Source organism: Helicoverpa armigera, chromosome 11 (assembly GCF_030705265.1).
Source record: "Helicoverpa armigera isolate CAAS_96S chromosome 11, ASM3070526v1, whole genome shotgun sequence".
NCBI classification, from domain to species: domain Eukaryota; kingdom Metazoa; phylum Arthropoda; class Insecta; order Lepidoptera; family Noctuidae; genus Helicoverpa; species Helicoverpa armigera.
In genome coordinates this window covers 12,480,066-12,502,587 of record NC_087130.1, presented here as the reverse complement: position 1 = coordinate 12,502,587, position 22,522 = coordinate 12,480,066, and the positions used below count along the sequence as shown (strand labels likewise).

At 38.3% G+C, this 22,522-nt stretch overlaps 1 protein-coding gene, 1 non-coding gene and 3 pseudogenes across 2 annotated transcripts; 1 reads left to right on the top strand and 4 right to left on the bottom strand.

The window, feature by feature from the left end:
* Positions 1-3,150: 3,150 nt before the first annotated feature.
* Positions 3,151-3,699, bottom strand: LOC135117494 (uncharacterized; annotated as a pseudogene).
* Positions 3,700-11,665: 7,966 nt separating this feature from the next.
* Positions 11,666-12,168, bottom strand: LOC135117495 (uncharacterized; annotated as a pseudogene).
* Positions 12,169-14,350: 2,182 nt separating this feature from the next.
* On the bottom strand, positions 14,351-14,825 carry LOC126056796 (uncharacterized). The gene has a single exon (XR_010276939.1). It is a non-coding gene; the product is annotated as an uncharacterized LOC126056796 (transcript).
* Positions 14,826-16,712: 1,887 nt separating this feature from the next.
* LOC110370179 (uncharacterized) lies at positions 16,713-20,919 on the top strand. The gene is made up of 2 exons (XM_064036966.1): positions 16,713-17,479; positions 20,143-20,919. The coding sequence occupies exons 1-2, from the start codon at positions 16,764-16,766 to the stop codon at positions 20,822-20,824; spliced, it is 1,398 nt and encodes a 465-aa protein (XP_063893036.1). The 5' UTR covers positions 16,713-16,763; the 3' UTR covers positions 20,825-20,919.
* An 803-nt stretch (positions 20,920-21,722) lies between these two features.
* On the bottom strand, positions 21,723-22,522 carry LOC135117493 (larval/pupal cuticle protein H1C-like; annotated as a pseudogene).

The window sequence follows — 22,522 nt, the reverse complement described above, 5'->3', positions numbered from 1 at the left end:
TTTTATAATTTGAAGTTCAACCATTTGAAAGTCGAGTTTTCAGCTCTCCTTTGTCATTGCATTCGGTGAGAATACTCTATAACGAGTAGCTCATTTTTATTTGTTTTTTTTTTCCAATATAGCAACATTACCTTAACGAAGATGCAAAAATGTTTTATCCTTCTTTGACAGTCTATTAAAAGGCCGTAGTATAATTCAAACTCAACACCATTTCACGATCACTTAACTAATTCAATTTGTAAAAGATTAACAAATTAATTTATTAATTGTGTAGGTACATGTAGTGTACCAATGTATAGATACTTTTTTCAATTAGTTATTCCAAAACTAAAACTTTATTATATGAAACAAACACAAACATATAAAACACAAAGATTGCACTTTGGGGTGTTTTAGAAAACACAAGTTTTACGATCGTATAAAATCTATTAAAACCCTAGAAAGCACGCTTTTCTACATGCACGTAAAATTGGTCAAAGTACATTACAAGACTTTTCCAGCGAATCCAAACATAACAACCTGTTCTTAGCATGATACGATGTTCTATCGCGAAGTTTCACTTCATATGTTCCGTCTCCAACATCAGATCAGTTCTATTGTACTATATTATTGTCAGCAGAACTATATATTTACGGAAGATCGAAAAATTTGTTACCGGAAATTCCCTTGCACAGTGAGTTACATACTACTCGACCTGATAAAAGCGTGTCAATAATGAGCTCGGTCATCGTAGCTGGACTGAAATATTGAAATATATGAGGTTGTGCTGTGTACCGGATTTACCGAATTTTAAGTAAAGATAATTATTGACATTGCCTTATTTATTTATTAGAAAATGTATATAAAACGCTGTTAGTGCTTCGTTAAGTACCTAGTAATATTGTTTGCGATAGTTATTAAGTCTAATTGCTTTGTTCTTATGAATTATTTTCTCGGAGAAAAGTGGTATTTTCATGGCCAACGATGCATTCCAACGACGCCTATCATGGTAATCTCTGCTCACCTCACCGCCAAGGCGCTCGAGGGTGGCGTACACCTCCTCAAGAAACGCTCGGCTGCCCTGATCGCACCGGTCGGCCACGTGGCGGTAGCTGCGCCCTAGTCCACGGTGCGCGACTCGCCTACACCGCGCCCGCCATCAGCTCACGCCTGGCAGTGGCCCCGTCGCCTACGCAGCACCCATCGCTCACTACGCTCATTGGTAAATTGTGGCATAAATAGATAGTGTAGCGCAGATGTGCTGCTCACTCTGTAAATACTAAATACCTTCATGTATTAAATCAAATTGGAATGTACTTTTTGTATATTTTTCTCCCAATATAGTTTCCCATTGTTTTAGCGAATAAGTTGTGCAATCCATTGCGGTATTGTCTTGTGACCTTAATGTTATGTTCTTCATAAACAGTAAGTAACATCAATTTGTTGTTTGTTAAGCAAATCTTTTATTTTCATCAATTATTATCATACGTCGTCATTAATAGAACGCTTAGTTATAGATAGGTTTTAATCTACAGGCTGATGACATTTGTCTGGCCAAAGCTATATACTCGTATGTAGTTCTGGAGACAGCTATTTATAAAAATAAAAGATGACAAATGTACATTACTAGCTGTTAAAGGTGTAATTTTTTTTCTTTTGACTACCGTGAGTGGTGAAAACTATTTTAATTTGAACTCTAACCTTTAGTTTAGACTGAGCCAGACAACCTTACCTTTGTAGACATTATCTTTTGAAGGTACATTGTTTGACTAATTGACTAGTAAAAGATCTCCGTGAAAACTGAACACTGTCTGGTAAATAACTTTTCATCCTTTGTGAGCACGTAAAACAATATTGATGGCATAACACATTCAACAGAGACAATAATACTAATTTCAGTTTTTCAGACCATATGTTAACACTACAAACTTTATCTCTGTAAAAGCCATCTATTAGGATTGTGTCCAAGTTGTTAATGGGCTTTAAAACTACAATTTCAACATTGCTTGATCGTTGCATATGTAATCACATCTTAGATGTAGAGAATTTTCTGAAAATTTAATTTAGAAATATGACGAAGACTCAACCACTTAGGGATTATGCGTTAGTTACATACTTAAGTTACAAAGCTAAATAAAGTGGGTGCGAAACTACTAACCCTCTATCGCCAAGTGACAAGCAATAGCTTTTCTATTGTATATGGGATCGATGGCGTTTAATACCATGATTGAACGAATTTAAATGAATCCTTGAAGAAATATAGATCCACAATTATGAAGGTTAAATAAGGGGTAAAACAAATCTGTAATTTTTAAAAACTTAGTCTCTACATTCCTTTTAGAGTCCATTTCACGAAAGAAGACCCGCGGAAAATTGTGGAACTATATATTTGTGTACGTATTTACTGAGCTATCGCATGGAGACTAGCGCTGTGTCTGCAGGACTTCTTTTCTAACATATGATTTGCTATTTGTCAAGACCTGACGTAATGGAAGTGACAAAACTGTTCAGTTTAGTATCCCATATCATACTACAGTTAGGTCGGTGAAACAATATCCATTTCAAACGCAATAAGTCGTTCGATTACGTGTCGCTGACATCCGATAGCTGAAGGTCTACTAGTAGCTGTCAATTAACATTCAGAAGTGATATCGATATTTATTTTTACAAAGCAATTACTGCCGGTATTTGTTTTCGTAAGCACAACCTATTTACATGATCGCGATTATTTTTTGTTCTAGAAAAGGGTGCTGAATGTTGAATGTGATGATTTATGGTGATGATTGATGGTTTCACTCGTATCCCAAAGGAACTTTACTTTGTCCACCTGAATGAAAAGAACTCGATATAGTTTTACCTTCATTGATAGAAGGGCTATTTAAGATTGAAATATTCTTTCAAATCGGATCAGAAGTGATATTTGCAAGTAACTACAAGCAAACAAAATGTATATAATGTTGATATAAACTAATATTTTCAACAATGACTACATCAGGATTTATGCTAAAAAGATAGGGCTGTGATTGGAATGTGAGTATAGTTACAGCATACAAAAAACTTATTACATTGCTTGGTAAAGTCACTGTTTAATAAATAGACTCTGTTCTGTTCCCCGTCAGTCAGAAAAACAGGGTAAATAAGCACATGGCACACGTGTTAAATAAAAGATTATTTTCGTATTCGGTAATTCGTTTATTTTAGCAAGTCCAGGGTGCAAAGATGTTTACCAGCCAGCGTAAGCGATGTGTGCGCCAGAGTAGGCGAGGGAGACACAGCCAGGCGCGAGCCGATGAGAGGCGCGGAGTAGGCGAGCGGCGCGCTGTGGATCAGGGGAGCAGCCACAGCCACGCGGCTGATGGGCGCGATCAGGGGAGCCGAGCGTTTCTTGAGCAGGTGCACGCCACCCTCGAGCGCCTTGGCGGTGAGGTGAGCAGAGCGGTCCAAGTTCACGTCCAGGGTGTCCAGCGGCCTGCCGTCGGCGGCGAGGATGTTGGCGGGCTGGCCGGGAGCGAGGACAGCGGCCCCTGTAGTTGCCGTAGGGCGCCAGGATGGGCGCGCTGTAGGCGATGGGCGCGGTGTAGGCCAGGGGCGCGAAGGGTGCCAGCACGCCGGCTGAGGCCGCGGCCACGATGCAAGACAACACCACCAGCTTGAACATGTTGTATGTAGTGGTCTGTGTTGTAATCTCAGATGCACTGATGCATTTGTCCACTGACAGACGCCTTATATACTAGTGTGATAAGATTAACTTGATGGGCGATACCGGAATGCAACGTCGGCCCTGAAAGGACTACTTTCCTACGAGAAAACAAAGTTCATATGGACAAAGCGTTTGGCACGCGTGTTTTTGTGTTATATTTTTGTAATCTACTTAGCCAAAAAGAATAATAATGTCATAAGAGTTCCGATTAGGATCATTCTAACTTGAAAATGAGTCTGAAGGCGAAGGATCTGCGCCATTACCACGTGAACAGTAACACGTTTCAAGTGATCATTACAATTGAGGAGGTTCGAAATAACTAAGAAGTTATTTTGGTGCATTCTATAAATAAAGTAGTTCATTGTTTATATGGTTTGGACTGATTGATATTATATAAGTTATGAGTTTCCCTAAACGGACCATATTAGAAATATGGAATAAATAAAACATTAAGGCCATTTTCTGCAAGGATTAATATACGGTGTTTTCGTAGCATAAATTATTCATAGTCTTTTATGATAGATAACCCAGCTGAAGATATGACGCACGGTAATTTTTCAAAGGAATTTGTAACCGGGCCCCTGGATAACTGATCCTGACATGCCGTGTATGTAGTTCCTGAGTATCTTATGTCATCATTACATTCGATTGCTTAATCTGTAAAAACAGAAAGTCAAACATTGTCTGTATCAGGTTTATGACATTCATATTCGATGTATCAAATGTTTTAAGAATTCCGAATTTCAAAAGGATTTTTACGCAGAAATACAAAATTGGGACTATAAAAGGACATTGGACAGATTTGTAAGTAAGCAATCAGACTAGCCCTTTAGCATAATAATATATTTATGTGTCATTTAGTAAAAATTGTACTTGCTAATGGCACATGTACAAGTATTGTTTTTCTATTTGAAATAATGAGAAAGCAAAGAAAACATATTTTGAAAAGGCATGTATTTAACGCGGCGACTAAGTAAGACGAATATAGGTTTTAAAAATAATAGAGTGGGTACCATTTATAATGGGTTGGCAGCTAAAAAGAGTATCATAATAAGTAAAAGGTAGCATATTAATGTAAAGAAATTAAAACTTCTTTAAGCTATGTCTGTGGGTAAAACAGTTACTGTTTTACCTACATTATCTTTAGATGGCGGTACTGTGGATAAAGCAGACGGGTGGTTTGGAAATATGGCGAGACTAAGTAAACGTAACGTAAATAATTTAAACTAAATAATATAATAGGAAGAGGAATCGGCAGTGAACAATAAACTTCTAATGTCGTTTCTATGTTTTTCAGGTAATTTGTAATTTCTATTGTTATAGTGCTTAAAAAAGTGATAATTTATGTTAAAATAAAACTATGTTTTTTCAGAGCAACACATTCGTTTATTTTTCCGAAGATTCCCTAATTGTCTTATAAAACGACATTACTGGTTGAAAACGAAGAATGGAAAAATTAAGATTTACTTTCGCGGTATTAGCCGCAAGTGATGGTAAAACAAATTTGATTTGCATAACCGCCATTGAAACACCCGATGGATGCGAGTACGATATACCCGACGAATTCAAAATGCGAACTAACATATTGCTATAGCGAGTTTAGAAATTTATGCGAAAATAAAGAATTCGCTTAAAAAGACACCAGACACGGAAAATATGGATTCCACTAACTGACGAGTTACGGAAAATCTACTTGGATGAAGGCGAAAACGTACAGTTCGGTAATCAATATCTAGATGAAATTACAGTGGAAACAAAACCTTCTAATAATAGTAGCAACAACAGCGCTGAATCTAAGCATAAAAATCTAATAAAAACAGCTGAGAAGTTTGTGTTAGACAAGTTTTCGGGAAGAACATCAAATGTGAATCAATGGATTAGCGAGTTTGAAGCTGAATGTGAAAGGTTTGAAATAATACAGGATGCCAGGAAAATTGAAATTTTAAAACACCTTCTTGAGAAACAGTGTTTAGATTGGTACACAAGTATGATAATAAAATTCACCATTAAGTCAGAATGGAGCGTGTGGAAAAACAATTTTTGTGAAACTTATGGTAATAAGGGATGGTCTCAGATAAAATATGCATATACATTTAGATACCAAGCAGGCTCCTTGCTAGAATATGCCACAAAAAAAGAACGTCTTTTATTGGAAGTAAACAAAGATATTGACACTCAAACGCTGACAAATCTTATTGCGATAGGGTTGCCGGATTACGTCATGGACAAAATTGATAGAGCACTAGTAACATCCACTGCAAGCTTATGCAATGAAATTGGCAAACAAGAATATGCAATGAACAAAAAGAGTTTTGCCAAAAACAAGAAAAATATTGACATTAAATATGAGAAAAATCCGTGCAAAATATGTAAAAAATTAAATAAAGGTGTTCGCTACCATCCAGAAGAAAAATGCTGGTTTAAACCAACTGATAACAAGAATGTGAACAATACTGTGTTGGATATTGAATTAAATGACGATGATCAAAAAAACGAGTGATTACACCATTAATTAGAGTCAAGCTAACACTAAATGAGAGTATGGAAATATTTGGTATATATGACTCCGGCTCTAATGTTTCACTGATAAATTCCAAATTGTTAAATATAAAACAGGGAAAAAGAGATGATCACAAAAATGCAAATCTAGTGACAATTAATGGTGTAAAAAGGACTCGAGGCTTGACAACAATAAAGATAAAGATTTTAGATATAGAGAAAAATGTAGATGTCTACATAGTGGATGGCAACGAATTTCAATATGATTTCTTAATTGGACTTGATATGATAAGAGAATTTTGTTTGGTTCAGGACCAAAATTTGGAGATATCGCAGAAACAAGAAGAAACCTCTACAAATAAGGAACTAATTTTTAATAATAGTTCAAAGAAAGAGCTAAATAATAATGAGGTTTCCATAAACTTCAATGAACACGTAAAAGAAGAGAACTTTGAGATGAGTATGGGAAATTTAAACACTCAACAACAAATGGAAATAAAAGATTTGATTGATGAATACAAGACAAGTTTTGCGAAAGACAAATATGATGTAGGAAGAGTAAAAAACTATGAAGCACGCATTGATCTGCTAGTTGATAGATACTGCAGTAAGAGGCCTTACAGATGTTCTATAGAAGATAAGAAAGAAATAGAAAAGCAAGTGGGAAAATTACTCCAAGAAAATCTGATAGAAGAATCATACAGTCCTTTTGCCGCACCTGTCACCTTAGCATTTAAAAAGAAGATCAGAGGAAGACCAGGTTGTGTATTGATTTTAGAGAACTTAACAAGATAGTGTTACCACAAGCTCAACCGTTTCCGTTGATTAGTGACCTGGTGACGAAAACGCGAAACTGCAAATATTTCTCAACCTTAGACATCAACTCGGCGTTTTGGTCCATCCCACTAAGGGTTGAAGACAGGAAAAAAACAGCTTTCGTAACTCAAGAAGGACATTTCCAGTGGACTTGTTTACCATTCGGACTCAAGACATCTCCGGCAATATTTCAACGAATATTAAGTAATATACTAAGAAAACATAAACTAACCGAATTCACAGTTAATTTTATAGATGATATATTGGTATTCTCTAAAACTTACAGTGAACACATTAATCACTTGAAGCAATTGTTGGAAGCTATAAGTAATGAAGGATTCAGATTAAAGTTCACAAAATGTTCATTTGCTGCAAGTTCAGTAAAATACCTTGGACATATAATAGAAAACAATACAGTTCGACCTCTGAGAGATAACTTAATCTCCATACAAGAGTTCCCAATACCAAGAACACAGAAAAACATAAGACAATTTTAGGAAAGATAAATTTTTATCATGAATATATCCCAAAATGTACAATAATTCTAAAACCACTACATAACTTACTGAAAAACCAAAAATTCGTTTGGACTGCAGAGTGTCAAAATTCATTTGATAAAATAAAGAAACTACTATGTTCACAACCAATTTTAGAAATATATGACCAAGACTTACCAATAAATATCTATACAGATGCATCACTGGAAGGCATTGGAGCAATATTAAAGCAAATACAGCCAAATGGAGTAGAAAAGCCAGTAGCATATTTTTCGAAAAATTGAATGAGACGCAGAAGAAAAAAGGCAATTTACTTAGAATGCTTAGCCATTAAAGAAGCTGTTCATTATTGGCAGTATTGGCTGATAGGAAAATCTTTCACGGTATACTCAGACCACAAACCGTTGGAAAATATGAACATTAAGTCAAGGACGGATGAAGAATTAGGAGACCTCACATACTATCTCTCAATATGATTTCAAAATAAAATATGCGCCAGGGAAAGACAATTTAGAAGCTGACTGCTTAAGCAGGAATCCGGTATTGGAAGCAAAAGAAGATATAGACGAACAATTAAAAATTGTAAATATTGTACAATTACAGGATGTTGTTATGGATCAAAAAAAGAATGAAGATATACAGACTAATAAGAATAAATTAATACACAGACACAACATATATTACAAGAAATGTAATAAACAAGATAAAATTATATTATCAGAAGAATTCAGTATAAAGCTTATAAAACAAATACATAACAGTATGTGCCATATAGGAATAAAACAAATACAAAATAAAATTGGGAAAATATATACAGCAAAAAATTTAACAAAAAATATAAATAACCTGTGCAAGAGATGCGAGATATGTATAAAAAATAAAACAAGAGGACAAGTGAAGTATGGTTTAATGTCACACTTGGGGCCCTTCAAAACCATATGAGATTGTATTGCTTTGGAGGCACACGGTCAACGAAAAGATATCTCCATCTGCTAGTGGACCATTACACTCGATACGCACATATAGTTACATCAAAGACACAAAGTGCCAAGGATTTTATTAAACTGGTCAGTAATATAACCAATCACAATGAAATTGGCATGATTCTAAGCGACCAATATCCAGGAATAAATTCTAAGGAATTTAAATCTTTCCTGAGTGAAAAATCCATTCCACTGATATTCACCGCTGTAAACGCACCATTTTCAAATGGATTAAATGAGAGACTGAATCAGACACTGGTGAATAAAATCCGATGTAAGATAAATGAAGAGAGTAATAAAATGGCATGGACAACAATAGCCCGCATCTGTGTAGAAAAGTATAACGATACTGAGCATACTGTCACTGGGTTCACCCCAAGATATCTTCTTGATGGCACAGAGGTTTCATTACTGCCAAAAGAACTAAAAAAATCTAAAACAACAGATGACTGGATTAAAGATAGAAAGTTAGCATTTGAAAATACGGTAAAGTCGCACAATTACAATAAAAGTTAGTAGACAAAAATAGAACTCAGCATAGTTTCAAAACAGGAGATATGGTATATGTTGAGAATGGACATAAGTTGAACAGAAGAAAATTGGATGAGCTAAAGATAGGTCCTTTTAGAATTGAAGAGAAAATATTGAATACTATATATAAAATAAACACAGGCCATAGGAAATTAGAATCCAACTTATTCCACATCACAAAACTTATTCCAGTTCCTGAATGAATATGGATTAGGTGTGGAGAAAATTTTGGGAAAATTTTCTGCCCTGCCAGGAGATGTAAAGAAATTAAAACTTCTTTAAGCTATGTCTGTGGGTAAAACAGTTCCTGTTTTACCTACATTATCTTTAGATGGCGGTACTGTGGATAAAGCAGACGGGTGGTTTGGAAATATGGCGAGACTAAGTAAACGTAACGTAAATAATTTAAACTAAATAATATAATAGGAAGAGGAATCGGCAGTGAACAATAAACTTTTAATGTCGTTTCTATGTTTTTCAGGTAATTTGTAATTTCTATTGTTATAGTGCTTAAAAATGTGATAATTTATGTTAAAATAAAACTATGTTTTTCAGAGCAACACATTCGTTTATTTTCCGAAGATTCCCTAATTGTCTTATATTAATATATCAGTTATGAGGTCCGTTTTAATTTAAACTAGCATCAAGTTTTTCTTTTGGCAACTGAATTTAATATTTAAGCGAAAGCTTAATGATGACAATAAAATAGAAAATGGGCATTCATAAATAATACAAATCAGGTTCTATTTAAAATTGTTTGGATGAAAAATAAATATAAACTAGCTCATATTATAAATATATTGTGCGACTTTTAATAGCTTTAAATAAAGTCTAAAATGGCATGAAGAAAAATATTTTGCGGCTGTTATTTTCAAAATTATAGGTGAATAGCATGGAAGTAAGCATGCAACATGCAGCAAGCATGACTGCTGTCACGGCCCGGCGCTGCGGGCTCCGGCGGTCCCATGCGAGCTTATAGTCGCAGATGGTTCTCACGCTCACCACCGCAGCTTCGGCTTGCTGGCCGGCCGGGCCGGCCAGCCTCAGCCGCGGCGGCGAGCGTTAAAACTACCTGCGCCTCAGCTCGCAGGCCGCCTCGCCCTCCGCGCCTACGCTGTTTTGAATTGCACTCTAGGGTAGGGCAGATAAGACTACGTGGAGTCGGTTTTGCAGCGATTCGTTTTCGTCACTAACTTAAATTTTAATACAATGTTGTTTATAATTGAAGGTTATAAATGGCAATATGCTAAAAATTAATCCAAATTAAATTCCACCGTCTTCATAGTGCGCCAAGTGAGATAATACCACCGCACCTTCCGCCGTTTTCATTAAATTATGATACACAATATTAATAATTAACTCTTATTCCTTTTATTGTACTCCTTTTAATATTTAGAGCTATCCACAAAGCGAAGCCTGAAACTGGGTTTTAGTCGGCACGAAATAGTTGGTAACATATTATCTTTGCCACCCAACTAACATTATTAGTCGCCAAGTCATTATAAATAGCTCCTCACCTAATATTTCAATTGACTGGTATAGTTTATTTGCTACCCAAACGCAGCTGCTAGTTTTAGTTTTATAACACCCTTAATTTTGAACCTTACATATTATAATAGTCGCGAAAATATTTAATCGCTGGCAAGTTATTTTATTTGTTGCCAACATTTGTCGACTTTTAATTTATTAGTCACCAGGAATATAATAAGCCTTTTGAAAATGTCAGTTAGTACGATACCAGATCTTTATTGCAAATGATCATCTGTGTTTTGATGATGGTATGTTAAAATAATGGATTTCGATGAAACTTATTAGAAATATAGCTTTTATGTATGTCATGATAACATACTTTTTATCCATATGCGGGAAAGATTTCCCTTGGGAAGTGGGTGAAACCATAGGCAGAAGTTAGTGTTAAAAAAAATTATACCAATAATTTTTTTTCATAACTGCATATGTAGTTGATGGTGACGCAATTGGTGAATATTTATGCATCAGTTTTCTTTTTGCATTGAGCTAAATATTGAATTTTATTCTGTTTTGAAAGTCGGTTAGAAGCTGGGTTTCTAAGCACCGTTTGTGTAATTTACTTTGCATTAACTTATTTTTAATCGTTATTCTTTTATAGTTAAATGCGATATCTTTCAAACGATATATTGGTCATACAACAACATGTGGCCCATTTTGACCACGCCCTTTGGTTTGCTGAAAATGGTGAATGAATATTCAATTTTAATTCTTGAAAATGTTATAGAATCGGAAAAAATCTAGTTAGAAGTTTTGCAATTGGTAATATTGACATTCGACATAAAGTTTTTCGTAATAACATAGTGTAACTACTCGATTAAAACAATAGAAATAAGAAGTTCTTTACAAGATATCTTTAGCTATTTTTATTAAACTCTTGAGTGGTTTTTATAACGAATGTACTCTGTATTTGATGTCGCTGGAAACTCTGATGGTACAGTTAGATACTGTCCCTCTGACGTTTAGTCGTTCTTTATATTTTGCGTACCAGATAGATGCCTTGGATGTATTGTTTACATTCATTATGTTGTTCAAAATCTCGTATCAAAATCAGTGCAGATTTTGTCCAATAAATGATACCTACAGGCAATATGTAATATAGGGCGTACAACAAAATAAAAAAGTAAGTAGTTTCGACAAGTAGTTTTATTTTAATCGGTCCAGTTTAACGAAGATCTACCAGCCAGCGTAAGCGATGTGTGCGCCAGAGTAGGCGAGGGAGACACAGCCAGGCGCGAGCCGATGAGAGGCGCGGAGTAGGCGAGCGGCGCGCTGTGGATCAGGGAGCAGCCACAGCCACGCGGCTGATGGGCGCGATCAGGGGAGCCGAGCGTTTCTTGAGCAGGTGCACGCCACCCTCGAGCGCCTTGGCGGTGAGGTGAGCAGAGCGGTCCAAGTTCACGTCCAGGGTGTCCAGCGGCCTGCCGTCGGCGGCGAGGATGTTGGCGGGCTGGCCGGGAGCGAGGACAGCGGCCCCTGTAGTTGCCGTAGGGCGCCAGGATGGGCGCGCTGTAGGCGATGGGCGCGGTGTAGGCCAGGGCGCGAAGGGTGCCAGCACGCCGGCTGAGGCCGCGGCCACGATGCAAGACAACACCACCAGCTTGAACATGTTGTATGTAGTGGTCTGTGTTGTAATCTCAGATGCACTGATGCATTTGTCCACTGACAGACGCCTTATATACTAGTGTGATAAGATTAACTTGATGGGCGATACCGGAATGCAACGTCGGCCCTGAAAGGACTACTTTCCTACGAGAAAACAAAGTGCATATGGACAAAGCGTTTGGCACGCGTGTTTTTGTGTTATATTTTTTGTAATCTACTTAGCCAAAAAGAATAATAATGTCATAAGACTTCCGATTAGGATAATTCTAACTTGAAAATGAGTATGAAGGTGAAGGGTTTCCACCATTACCATCAGCACGTAAACAGGTTTCAAGTGATCATTACCTACAATTAAGGATGTCCGAGATAACTAAATAGTTATTTTGGTGCATTCTATAAATAAAGTAGTTCGTAGTGGTTTGGACTGAATGATTATTATATAACTTACGAGTTTTCCCTAACACATGGTATTATGCTAATGGAAAGAAAACCGCAAGCTTAGTTTTCAATGGTTTACGTAACAAACGTCATATTTTGTAAAACTGATTCCGATGTGTTAGGTAATTAGATGTTCGTTAACCATTCATAAATATATGTGTATTAAAAGATGGAATTATAAATTGAGCATAAGGATCACCTAAATTACGATTTAGATATTTACAGAAATATTTACAACAGAAATGAGAACTATTTAAGTAAAGTTGTTTTAGGGAAAATGAGGTGATTAAAATAATTTTCAGTCATAATACGTGTATATTAGCTGAAGATATGACGGACGGTAACATTTATCTGCGGTGTTCGGTAAGTATACAGGCCAATGGATTGCGACTCTTAAAATGCCATGTAAGCAGTCCCTAATATTGTGATACCAAAATGTCACTGTATAAGATTGGTCATTAATGGATGTGTCAGATTTCCGATTTTCATATATTCGACGTATCAATCGTTCAAAGTATTAAAACAAATTATCGATGTATATTATATAACAGAAATATGAAAATTAGGATTATAAAAGCAAAATGGGCAGATTTTTGTGGAGTTTGGCCGATCTCCCGAACGCATAAAATAGTTTTGAAAATCTCAATTAGTATGATATCTCCAAGATCTTAATTTATGTACCTACTTAATACCAAGGAATGGTAACCTATAAGTTTATGACGAGACGAAATCTATGCTTGACAAAGGAAATAAAACATATGTACTATTATTTTGACTTAAGGATGTATTCTGAAATCCCAAATAAATCAACATTTTTATGCTGGCTTTTAACATAGAATGACTGAGTTATGTATGTCAAACATATTCCTATGATGCTGTGAGGTGAATGTCAAATCTGCTCTTTTCTGAGAGTAGCTTAAAAGTAAGTAGTAGTATTTTGTCTGCATCATAATATTCTGTCTTGTTTCTTATGTATTTAGATTAAGTACTTATATTCTTTTACAGTTAAAGACGATACCTGTCGAATGACATACTAATCAAAGTGCCACAATGCTTGGACTATTTTGATCACTGTCCTTAGATTTGCTGAAATCGGAAAAAGTATAGTTCAGAATTATGAAATTCGTAATTTTGACTTTCATAATATTTTTTCCTAATTACTTTGTAAAACAATAGTAAAAAGATATTTATAGCTATTTTAATATACTTATTCGTAATTAATTGCTACAGACGACCTCTTTGTAGGAAGGTATGTACTTCCTGCTCACCATTATTGTAGTCCTAGTTCAGCGTTTTCATTGCTTATGTTGTTAATTTTCATGGGCATAATAGGCATGGTTAAGGTGTGTACCAGCCAACATGATTATTGACTATTTAATTGATTTTTATATACATGCATACAATTTTGTATAATGATATTTTTAATATTTTGTATACGGTTCTTCAAACCATACAGACAGAATTGTGTAGCTGGGGAGTTTGTTACACTAATTCTTTTCCCAGTAAAACACATAGGAAGTGGAGAAGAGCGGGCGCTTTGGGGCTGTCTTTGTAAAGACTTTCAAAAGTGCTGATTTTCAGCCTACTTTGAATAAATGACTTTGATTTTGATTTTACAGTTAGGTAATGTATTATGAGTATTTATGAGTATTCACCAGTTAAACGTAATAGGTATTGAAATAAATACAGATGTTGATTGTCTTAGAATTCAACTACAACAATTAGCCAATTAATCACAGTTTATGCAACACAGGGCGTAAAAGAAAATAAAAGTGTTTTTTTCTCGACAATCAGCTTTATTTTAATCGGTCCAGTTTAACGAACATCTACCAGCCAGCGTAAGCGATGTGCGCTCCAGAGTAGGCGAGGGGACACAGCCAGGCGCGAGCCGATGAGAGGCGCGGAGTAGGCGAGCGGCGCGCTGTGGATCAGGGAGCAGCCACCGCCACGCGGCTGATGGGCGCGATCAGGGAGCCGAGCGTTTCTTGAGCAGGTGCACGCCACCCTCGAGCGCCTTGGCGGTGAGGTGAGCAGAGCGGTCCAAGTTCACGTCCAGGGTGTCCAGCGGCCTGCCGTCGGCGGCGAGGATGTTGGCGGGCTGGCCGGGAGCGAGCAGCGCCCTGGTTGCCGTAGGGCGCCAGGATGGGCGCGCTGTAGGCGATGGGCGCGGTGTAGGCCAGGGGCGCGGGGTGCCAGCACGCCGGCTGAGGCCGCGGCCACGATGCAAGACAACACCACCAGCTTGAACATGTTGGATGTAGTGGTCTGTGTTGTAATCTCAGATGCACTGATGCATTTGTCCACTGACAGACGCCTTATATACTAGTGTGATAAGATTAACTTGATGGGCGATACCGGAATGCAACGCCGGCCCTGAAAGGACTACTTTCCTACGAGAAAACAAAGTTCATATGCACAAAGCGTTTGGCACGTGTATTTTAGTGCTATATACTTTTGAAGAAAAATGCACACATTAGGTACACGGTAAAAATATTTGGAATTTGAAATAAGTTTGAAGGAATCTTGACTCGAATTTTCACCAAATAGCAATTAAGTTATATGATATTCAAACATACATTCTACGTGATAATAATTGCGTGAACCAGGTTTAATTAATCAATCTCGGTGAGGAGATGCAAAAATAATTTGATTAAGTTATTTTTAGTGCATTTTGTGAATATATGTTGTTGGCTGTTGGTATGTATTGTTCATTATTTACAATATTGAACCACCGAGCCAACTGCGTACCTATTTGGCAAACTGGGAATAAAAGCTTTCATAAACATAATTCATATTTTCGTAATTAAAAAGAGATTCGAAACTATTTTAAAACAGTTGTTTGGTCCCTACCACCTTGCACATAGAGAATAGGCCCGTAAAGGCGTTGCCGGAACACTTGCGCTAACCTTGAAGGGACAACTTTGAGCGAGTAAATAAAGTTCAGTCGATCATTCATTATCAGTTTGTAAACAATGAAGTAATTAAGTAGTCATATGTAGATTAAATATGAGCGTAGTTATGGCTCGAGTTGATGTCCGCGCCAGATACTGTGGTTATCGAAATAATGCACATTGTAATTACATGGTTGGTCGGTTGGTGACATTTATTTGTCAGCTTTCTATTATTAAATCTGCATCCATTTTGGAGTTTGTTTTGTTTTATCATGTGCTTTTTAGAAATACATTAAACAGTTTTGATGAATGATGAAGCTTGGGCTTAAGTCTGAAAATAAAGACTCTAGTCTTTATTTAAAACTCTAAGATATTGTTTACCGAGTTTATTGACGAAAATGGGCTTTCTATATATAGCTTTTAACTGTCACGTTTAACTCCTGTTTTAAAGAGATTAGCAATAACTTAGAAATTTGGACAGGCGGTTCCATTAGGTACTAGTGTAATAGGTAATAACTACAGCATGGCATCTACAATACATAATTGCTATTCAATCAAATGGCCAACACACGGATGATTTATGAAAGGGGATGTAAAAATATTTTATATAAATAATAAAATATCTGATACGCGACTTGGCGACACGGCTCTCATACGCCGTGTGTCTCTTTCGAAAAGGAGGTAGCAACAAGACCCGCGCAACAGTACATACACACAATACTGTGTCTGTCTCAATGTAAATGTGATACTCATTTGGTACAAAAGCGTACTTAAATGTTGTTTTGGTTCCCTCGAAACGATTCTCAGAATTGTCATCAACATTATATGGAATATGTTAGAAGAAAGGCGTAGAGCGTAAAGTTAGGACACGGTATTTATTTTGGTTTTCGTTTTATAACAAATGTGAAAATAAACCCCTCGTTTATTCTTCTAGCCATTTTAAGTACCCCAATTTATTGTGACGTTTATGTTTATATCCAGTGAGCTAAATATAGACGCGATTACCATACGCTACATATTTCTTAGCAGGTTGATATTTTGCACTCGGGGTGTCTCATCTGGTTTACTTTTGTTGGCATATGTATCGCAATAAGAGCATTAAGAGGATGATGAACTGGCCAGGCTCGTAGACGGCCTCGTGGATTTTAAATATCAGCTTCCTGAACAGCCAACTTGCACCGGTTTTCAAAACGAGATCGCCCTTAGCTTTAGTGAATATACTTTCTATAAATACGAAGCTGCTCATTGTCAGGGCATCAGTCGTTCATCCGAGCAACTAACAACAATACAGACCAAGATGTTCAAGCTGGTGGTATTGTGTGCCTTCTTCGCCGCGGCGGCCGCCAAGCCCGGTGCACTCATCGCGGCTCCCATCACTCAGTACTCGACCTACGTGACTCCCGATGTGACCACCATCACCCGACAGGACAGCAGCGTGATTCACCCATCGCCGCTCTTCTACCAAGCACCTTTGGCTTACACTCACTTCATCAAGAAGCGTTCTCCGCAGTTCCCCCTGACGTACGCCGCTCCTGCTACCTTCTACCCCAACTACTTGGCTGCCACTACGTACAACACGCCGTTGATCCAGAGCCCCCCATCCATCCTGCCAGCGCCCATCGCACCCATCGCGTCCGTGCCCGCCGTGCACCTGATCAAGAAGAGGTCCGCACCTTTGATCCCAACGACATACTTCGCGCCCAGCACCTACGCCGCCACTACTCCTCTTGTAGCTTCCACTTACACCGCGACCGCCCCTATTTACTCACACGCTGCCCCCCTGCTCTCCCAGTCCATTGCTATCTCCCAGCCTCTTGCTTACACCCACCTTATCAAGAAGCGTTCTGCTGCTCTGTTGAACACTTTCGTCGCCCCTACCTCTTACTCCCATCAGTCAAGATTTGATCTGCAGGCAACCCACACTCCTTACTCTGCCATATCCTATGCTGCCCCATTCACCTACTCCAACTCCCTTGCCTACTCCAGCCCGCTCGCTGTATCTCATTTGTACTAAGTGAGTATTCAACACACAATTCGCAATGTCTAAACCTGTCTAAAATCCCCACCCCTTGTAAAATACAATGAATCTAAAATTGTCCATACTTGAAATAGTGGTTTAAATGTACATAATGTTCATCACACACTAAATACATTCTGGATTTTACATGTTGATTTTATTTATAATCCCATTATGCTATCTACCATATTATATTGTAACGATACTATTTATCTATATTATTTATCAAGGCAATAAATTCTCCTCGAGTGGAATTTAAAATATTGCAACCATTAAATTGTTGTACCGTATAAGGGAAAATCGTTATATGGTTAAAGCAGGAGTATCATGTATCAGTGTTACATTTCTTTGTAGGTATTTAACGATGTAATGACTAATTAAGTCATCCATTTGATTAACGCACTAGTACAAGTGCTAATATGTACCATGAATACCTACCCAAGTCTACCTATTTTTTTCTGTTTGTAGCAGGAAGCTTTATTAAAGTGTATTTTTGTCATCATAAAAGTTACTTTCTCTTACATAGGTTACATGTTTTTGGTGGCAACTTTTCATTCTTCATTCATTCTTGAAAGGCGGAAAAATTATGTCTAGAACCAAAAATCTATCAAGGTTAGCTGAATTTATTAGTGTACCTATTACAAGCTCACGTTTGCCTACAAGACGTAAGAAGCAGCAGTAATGCACCCTAAGAACCCGCAAACTGCAAACTTTTAATCGGCCGATAGTATGTTTGGACTCATAAATCTGTATGAAGACGCATATAAATAATGGTAGTACGCACATTACAAAGATCAGGTATTTAGCCGCTATCAAACAACTTTGATTGAAGTCAAGATTTTCTTAAAAGAAAGATTTTGCAAATCATTTTGCATCGGGTCAACTGTCGGCCGACTATTTAGTCTCCAGTGTGTTGATACTCTAAGCGCTCACGTGTATTTAATACGCGTGGTATTGTACTAACACATTTCCTCAAGTTTCTCAACAAAGGGATTTTTATTTAACCATTACAATAGGCATGTTCAATTGTATTGTAACAACATCAAACACAAATGTTGGCGGTTTTGTTGTTGTTCGAATATTATCGATTATTGTACACAAATATTGGTCACAATTTGACGTAGTTGTGTTACGTCATTTGCTTGTTGGTAAATCGTAAATCGTCAGTGGTAGATGAAGTTAGACTGACGTAGTTTAACGTTTGCCGTCTCACCAGTGAACATGTAAGATAGCCAGAGGCTTTACATACTCAGATTTACATAATATGTATGATATACATAGCCAAAGTCATCAAATTCAGCTTTTTCTTTACTTTTGCTGAACGCAAGCTATAGCAAAGCAATTGTTTGTATTGAATTGTATACTTTGAAAAATTTTACAGGAAATAATTAACAGAATTTAACGCTGGTATAAATAAGTTTAATAAATAACATTTACAACACACTTTTAATATTAACAGTCACTTCAGATTTAAATAGGCACAAAATATAAGACGTGAACCTTCACTCATTTAAAACACGAGCACATCCTTACTTTTTAACATTAACACTTATTCTACGTATTCTGTAGCGACTTCCATTTGAGGTACTATTTCTGTTGTGCTTGCTTCTTGTTTGTTATCATCGTATGCAATTATGATGTAGTTTTTATCTCCAGTGGATGGTTTTTCCTCAGCTTTATTTTTCTTGCTTAACTCCTTCTGCAACTATCGCGTTTATAACTTCTTTACCAATATTTTTTATTTTCTCTTCCATTAATTCATCATTTTGTAATTGTTCTTCTTGTACTTTGTCTATTGAAATGGGATGCTCCAGGGCTCTTGCTAGTGGTAGGTTGTGGAAAAACTTAGTGCCACCGGTGTTAATATCGTATCTGCTGTGAACACTGGAGTAAGGATTGTTTCTTGAGCTTTTATCTGGGGTTCATGACTGGCATACAACGTTGTTGCAGGACTGTATATCAACGGCCCTGCTATAAATCCAGGGCTATGTTTAATATCGATTCTGGATTGGTGAGACACCGCACTCGGAGCCGCGTAAATCAAAGGAACTATCTGTCCACGCACTTCGCACATTGCACTCACAAGTAAAAGTAACGTAATCATCTTGTTTCTTGCATTAACCTTGAAGTGAGTACGAAAGGCAGATGAGATGTTATTTTATAGCCGCATAACGGTAGATGTTACGTGTTGTGCGGGCGCAGGTTCAAGTTCTCGGCCGGCGCTATTGGACGGGTCGTTGCGTCACCGTGACTGCGGCCCGGGCACTGGCCGGATTGAGATGCATTATACAAACGTCATTCATTAGCAAGATGATGCGCTATTGCTTCATAACCATAGGTGAATCATTACTTAATTTATTCGTCGGTATGTACTTCCGTTTCTACGCGTTTATTACCAAAACTAATTCAGGGACTATTGTAAATAACTTTGTTATAAACACGTACTTTATCTTTTGTGTTGGTAAAAGCAATTCAGTTCAAATAAAATGGTGAATTCCAATTTTTGTGATAACAATCACAAACAGTGTTCAATAGCACGACAAATGTATTAATAGTTTGATCCTGTCACTCTGATTCAGCTTTTGGGGTATAAGAAGGTAGCCCTAATGTTTGAATGTCAGTCAACTCTTGCAGTTCGCTCAGATTTGTGATCCTGAAGTAATCAGTTGAACATGTTTCGTGTGGTAGTGTTGTTCGCATCCCTGGCCCTGTGTCATGGGCACGCAGTACCCGTGGTGGCGCACCACGCTGCTGTAGTGGCGCCGGTGGTGGCTGGCTACGCCGGTCACGGCTATGGTGGCCATGGATTTGGAGGATACGGCTACGGAGGACTTGGCCATGCTGGTCTTGGTTTCGGAGGACTTGGCCACGGAGGACTAGGCCATGGCGGACTCGGCCACGGAGGACTCGGTCATGGAGGACTCGGACACGGCGGACTTGGTTTTGGAGGCTTAGGTGGTCTCGGAGGCCATGGCTTGTTGGTCAAGGGAGTTGGACATCATATCCACAAGCGTTCTCCTCATCTCGTAGCTCCAGTTGCGCACGTTGCTCACGTGGCTGCTGTAGCCCCGGTGGCTCATGTGGCTCATGTTGCGCCGGTGGCTCACGTTGCGCCGGTGGCTGTGTCCCACCAGTCTCGCTTCGACGTGCATTCATCTCCTGCTGTGGTTGCCACCTCAGTAGTGCAGCCTGTTGTAGCCGCCCCCGTGGTGGCTGCTGCTCCCGCAGGACTCCACTTAGGAGGTATCGGCGGAGGCCTGGGAGCTGGTCTCGGAGGCGGTTTCCACGGTGGCTTCGGAGGCGGACACTACGGACATGGCTATGGCTATGGACACCACTAGTCGCGATATATTTAAAAGAAAATGATTGGTTTTGTAAATTAGGTATGAAAATGTATTGTGTAGCTATAAATCTGCAAATAAAGATGTGATATTAACTTTTTGGTATTATTTACAACTAAACCTATGATGAAGTGATGGATTTGAATGAATAGTTAATTAGGGCTTTCTTTTACACTGGAGGAAGAAGAAAGCTTAAAAGGTGCTGTATCTAACTAAACAAGTATGTAATGGGCCCAATGGAAAATTCAATTCAATGGAAAAGGAAATAAGCAAAGCAAGATAAAAGGATGACTTTTAGCAGCATAAATCTGATATGCGATCAGAAATAATTTTATTTATTATGATTACTAGAACATTTAACTTGTTATTGTTGTTTGAGTAATAAAATCTAATTACTTCAAGTTAGGTTTCTAGCTAATTTTATTAACACTTGAACTGTAAACGTTGTGTTAAATGTTCATACTGGGGAGCAATTATGTTTCCGCAATCGAGTAAAAAGGCATGCATAACCTTAGCTATTAAATTGGTCATACTTACAGAGTTTTTGTTAACAAAAACATTCTAGTTCGTATTGAGTGACATATTTTCACGTACTTATTTCTTTGTGAAAAAAGTGTATAATAATGATTTCCGACTATTGAATGGTCTATATAAATTGGTGTTTGCTTAGACATTTGTGTACATATTTAATTAAATGTTTGTTGTAATGAGATGATGAGATGGCATCTATTATCTGATTGCTGTTACAACAATACTACTGGATATCACTCAATGCAAAATTCAAGTAGGTACTGCAAGAAAAGAATAATAAGAAAAACGTTTTAGGCTGCAATTCAGGAAATGAAAACAAGTTTTATAAAATCGTTAGAAGTCATGATAATAAATAAAAGAATGCAAGTAATAATTATAATCGTTTATTTCGGCAGTGATAATTCGTTACATATTGCTTTTGGCGGCTGTACAGGTCTAGGTTGGTTTCCTTATATTACTTAGTAGGGGTGCACGCTGAGGGCCTTGGGGTACACAGCGGAGTAAGACAGGGAGAGTACGCAGACACCACGGGAGAGGAGTATGCGGACACCACGGGGGCAGAGTAGGCAGACACTACGGGAGAGGAGTAGGCAGACACAACAGCGGGGAAGAGTAGGCGGACACGAGGGGCTGAGTGGGACACGGGGACACAACCGAGCTGTAGGCCACGGGGCGACACCGGAACGCTTGCGGAGATGGTGGAGACCAGACAGGGCCTTAGCCTGGTAGTGGGCAGCGAGCAGCAACGACTTCAGGGTGTCGAGGGCACTCCGTTGACGGCATCAGGACGACAGCGGGGTGAGGGGCCTGAGCGAGGGCGACGGGGGCTGGAGGCACCGTGAGGGCGGGTGCGGAGTAGACAGCAGGGGCGGAGTAGACGGCGGGGGCGGCGTACACGGCGGGGAGCCATGCACCACGCTGGAGCTGTACTGAGACACCGAGCTGGTCGCCGGCACCACGGAGCTGTAGGCGACTGCAGGCGCCAACACGGGCTTAGCGGCAGCCAACGCCGCGACAGAGAGCAACACCACCAGCTTGTACATTTTGAAGTGGTCTGTGTTGTTATCGAACTGAAGAAGTTGGATCAACTGATGTCTAACACGCTGTGACGGATCCTTTTATACGAAGCGTTGAGCAAGTACTCATTACCAAAACATGTGCTGCCCA

Coding starts and splice junctions, on each gene's coding strand:
- LOC110370179 (XM_064036966.1), top strand. CDS start 16,764: ATGTTCAAGCTGGTGGTATTGTGTGCCTTCTTCGCCGCGGCGGCCGCC. Junction 17,480..20,142: donor GCTGTATCTCATTTGTACTA/AGTGAGTATTCA, acceptor GTGATCCTGAAG/TAATCAGTTGAACATGTTTC.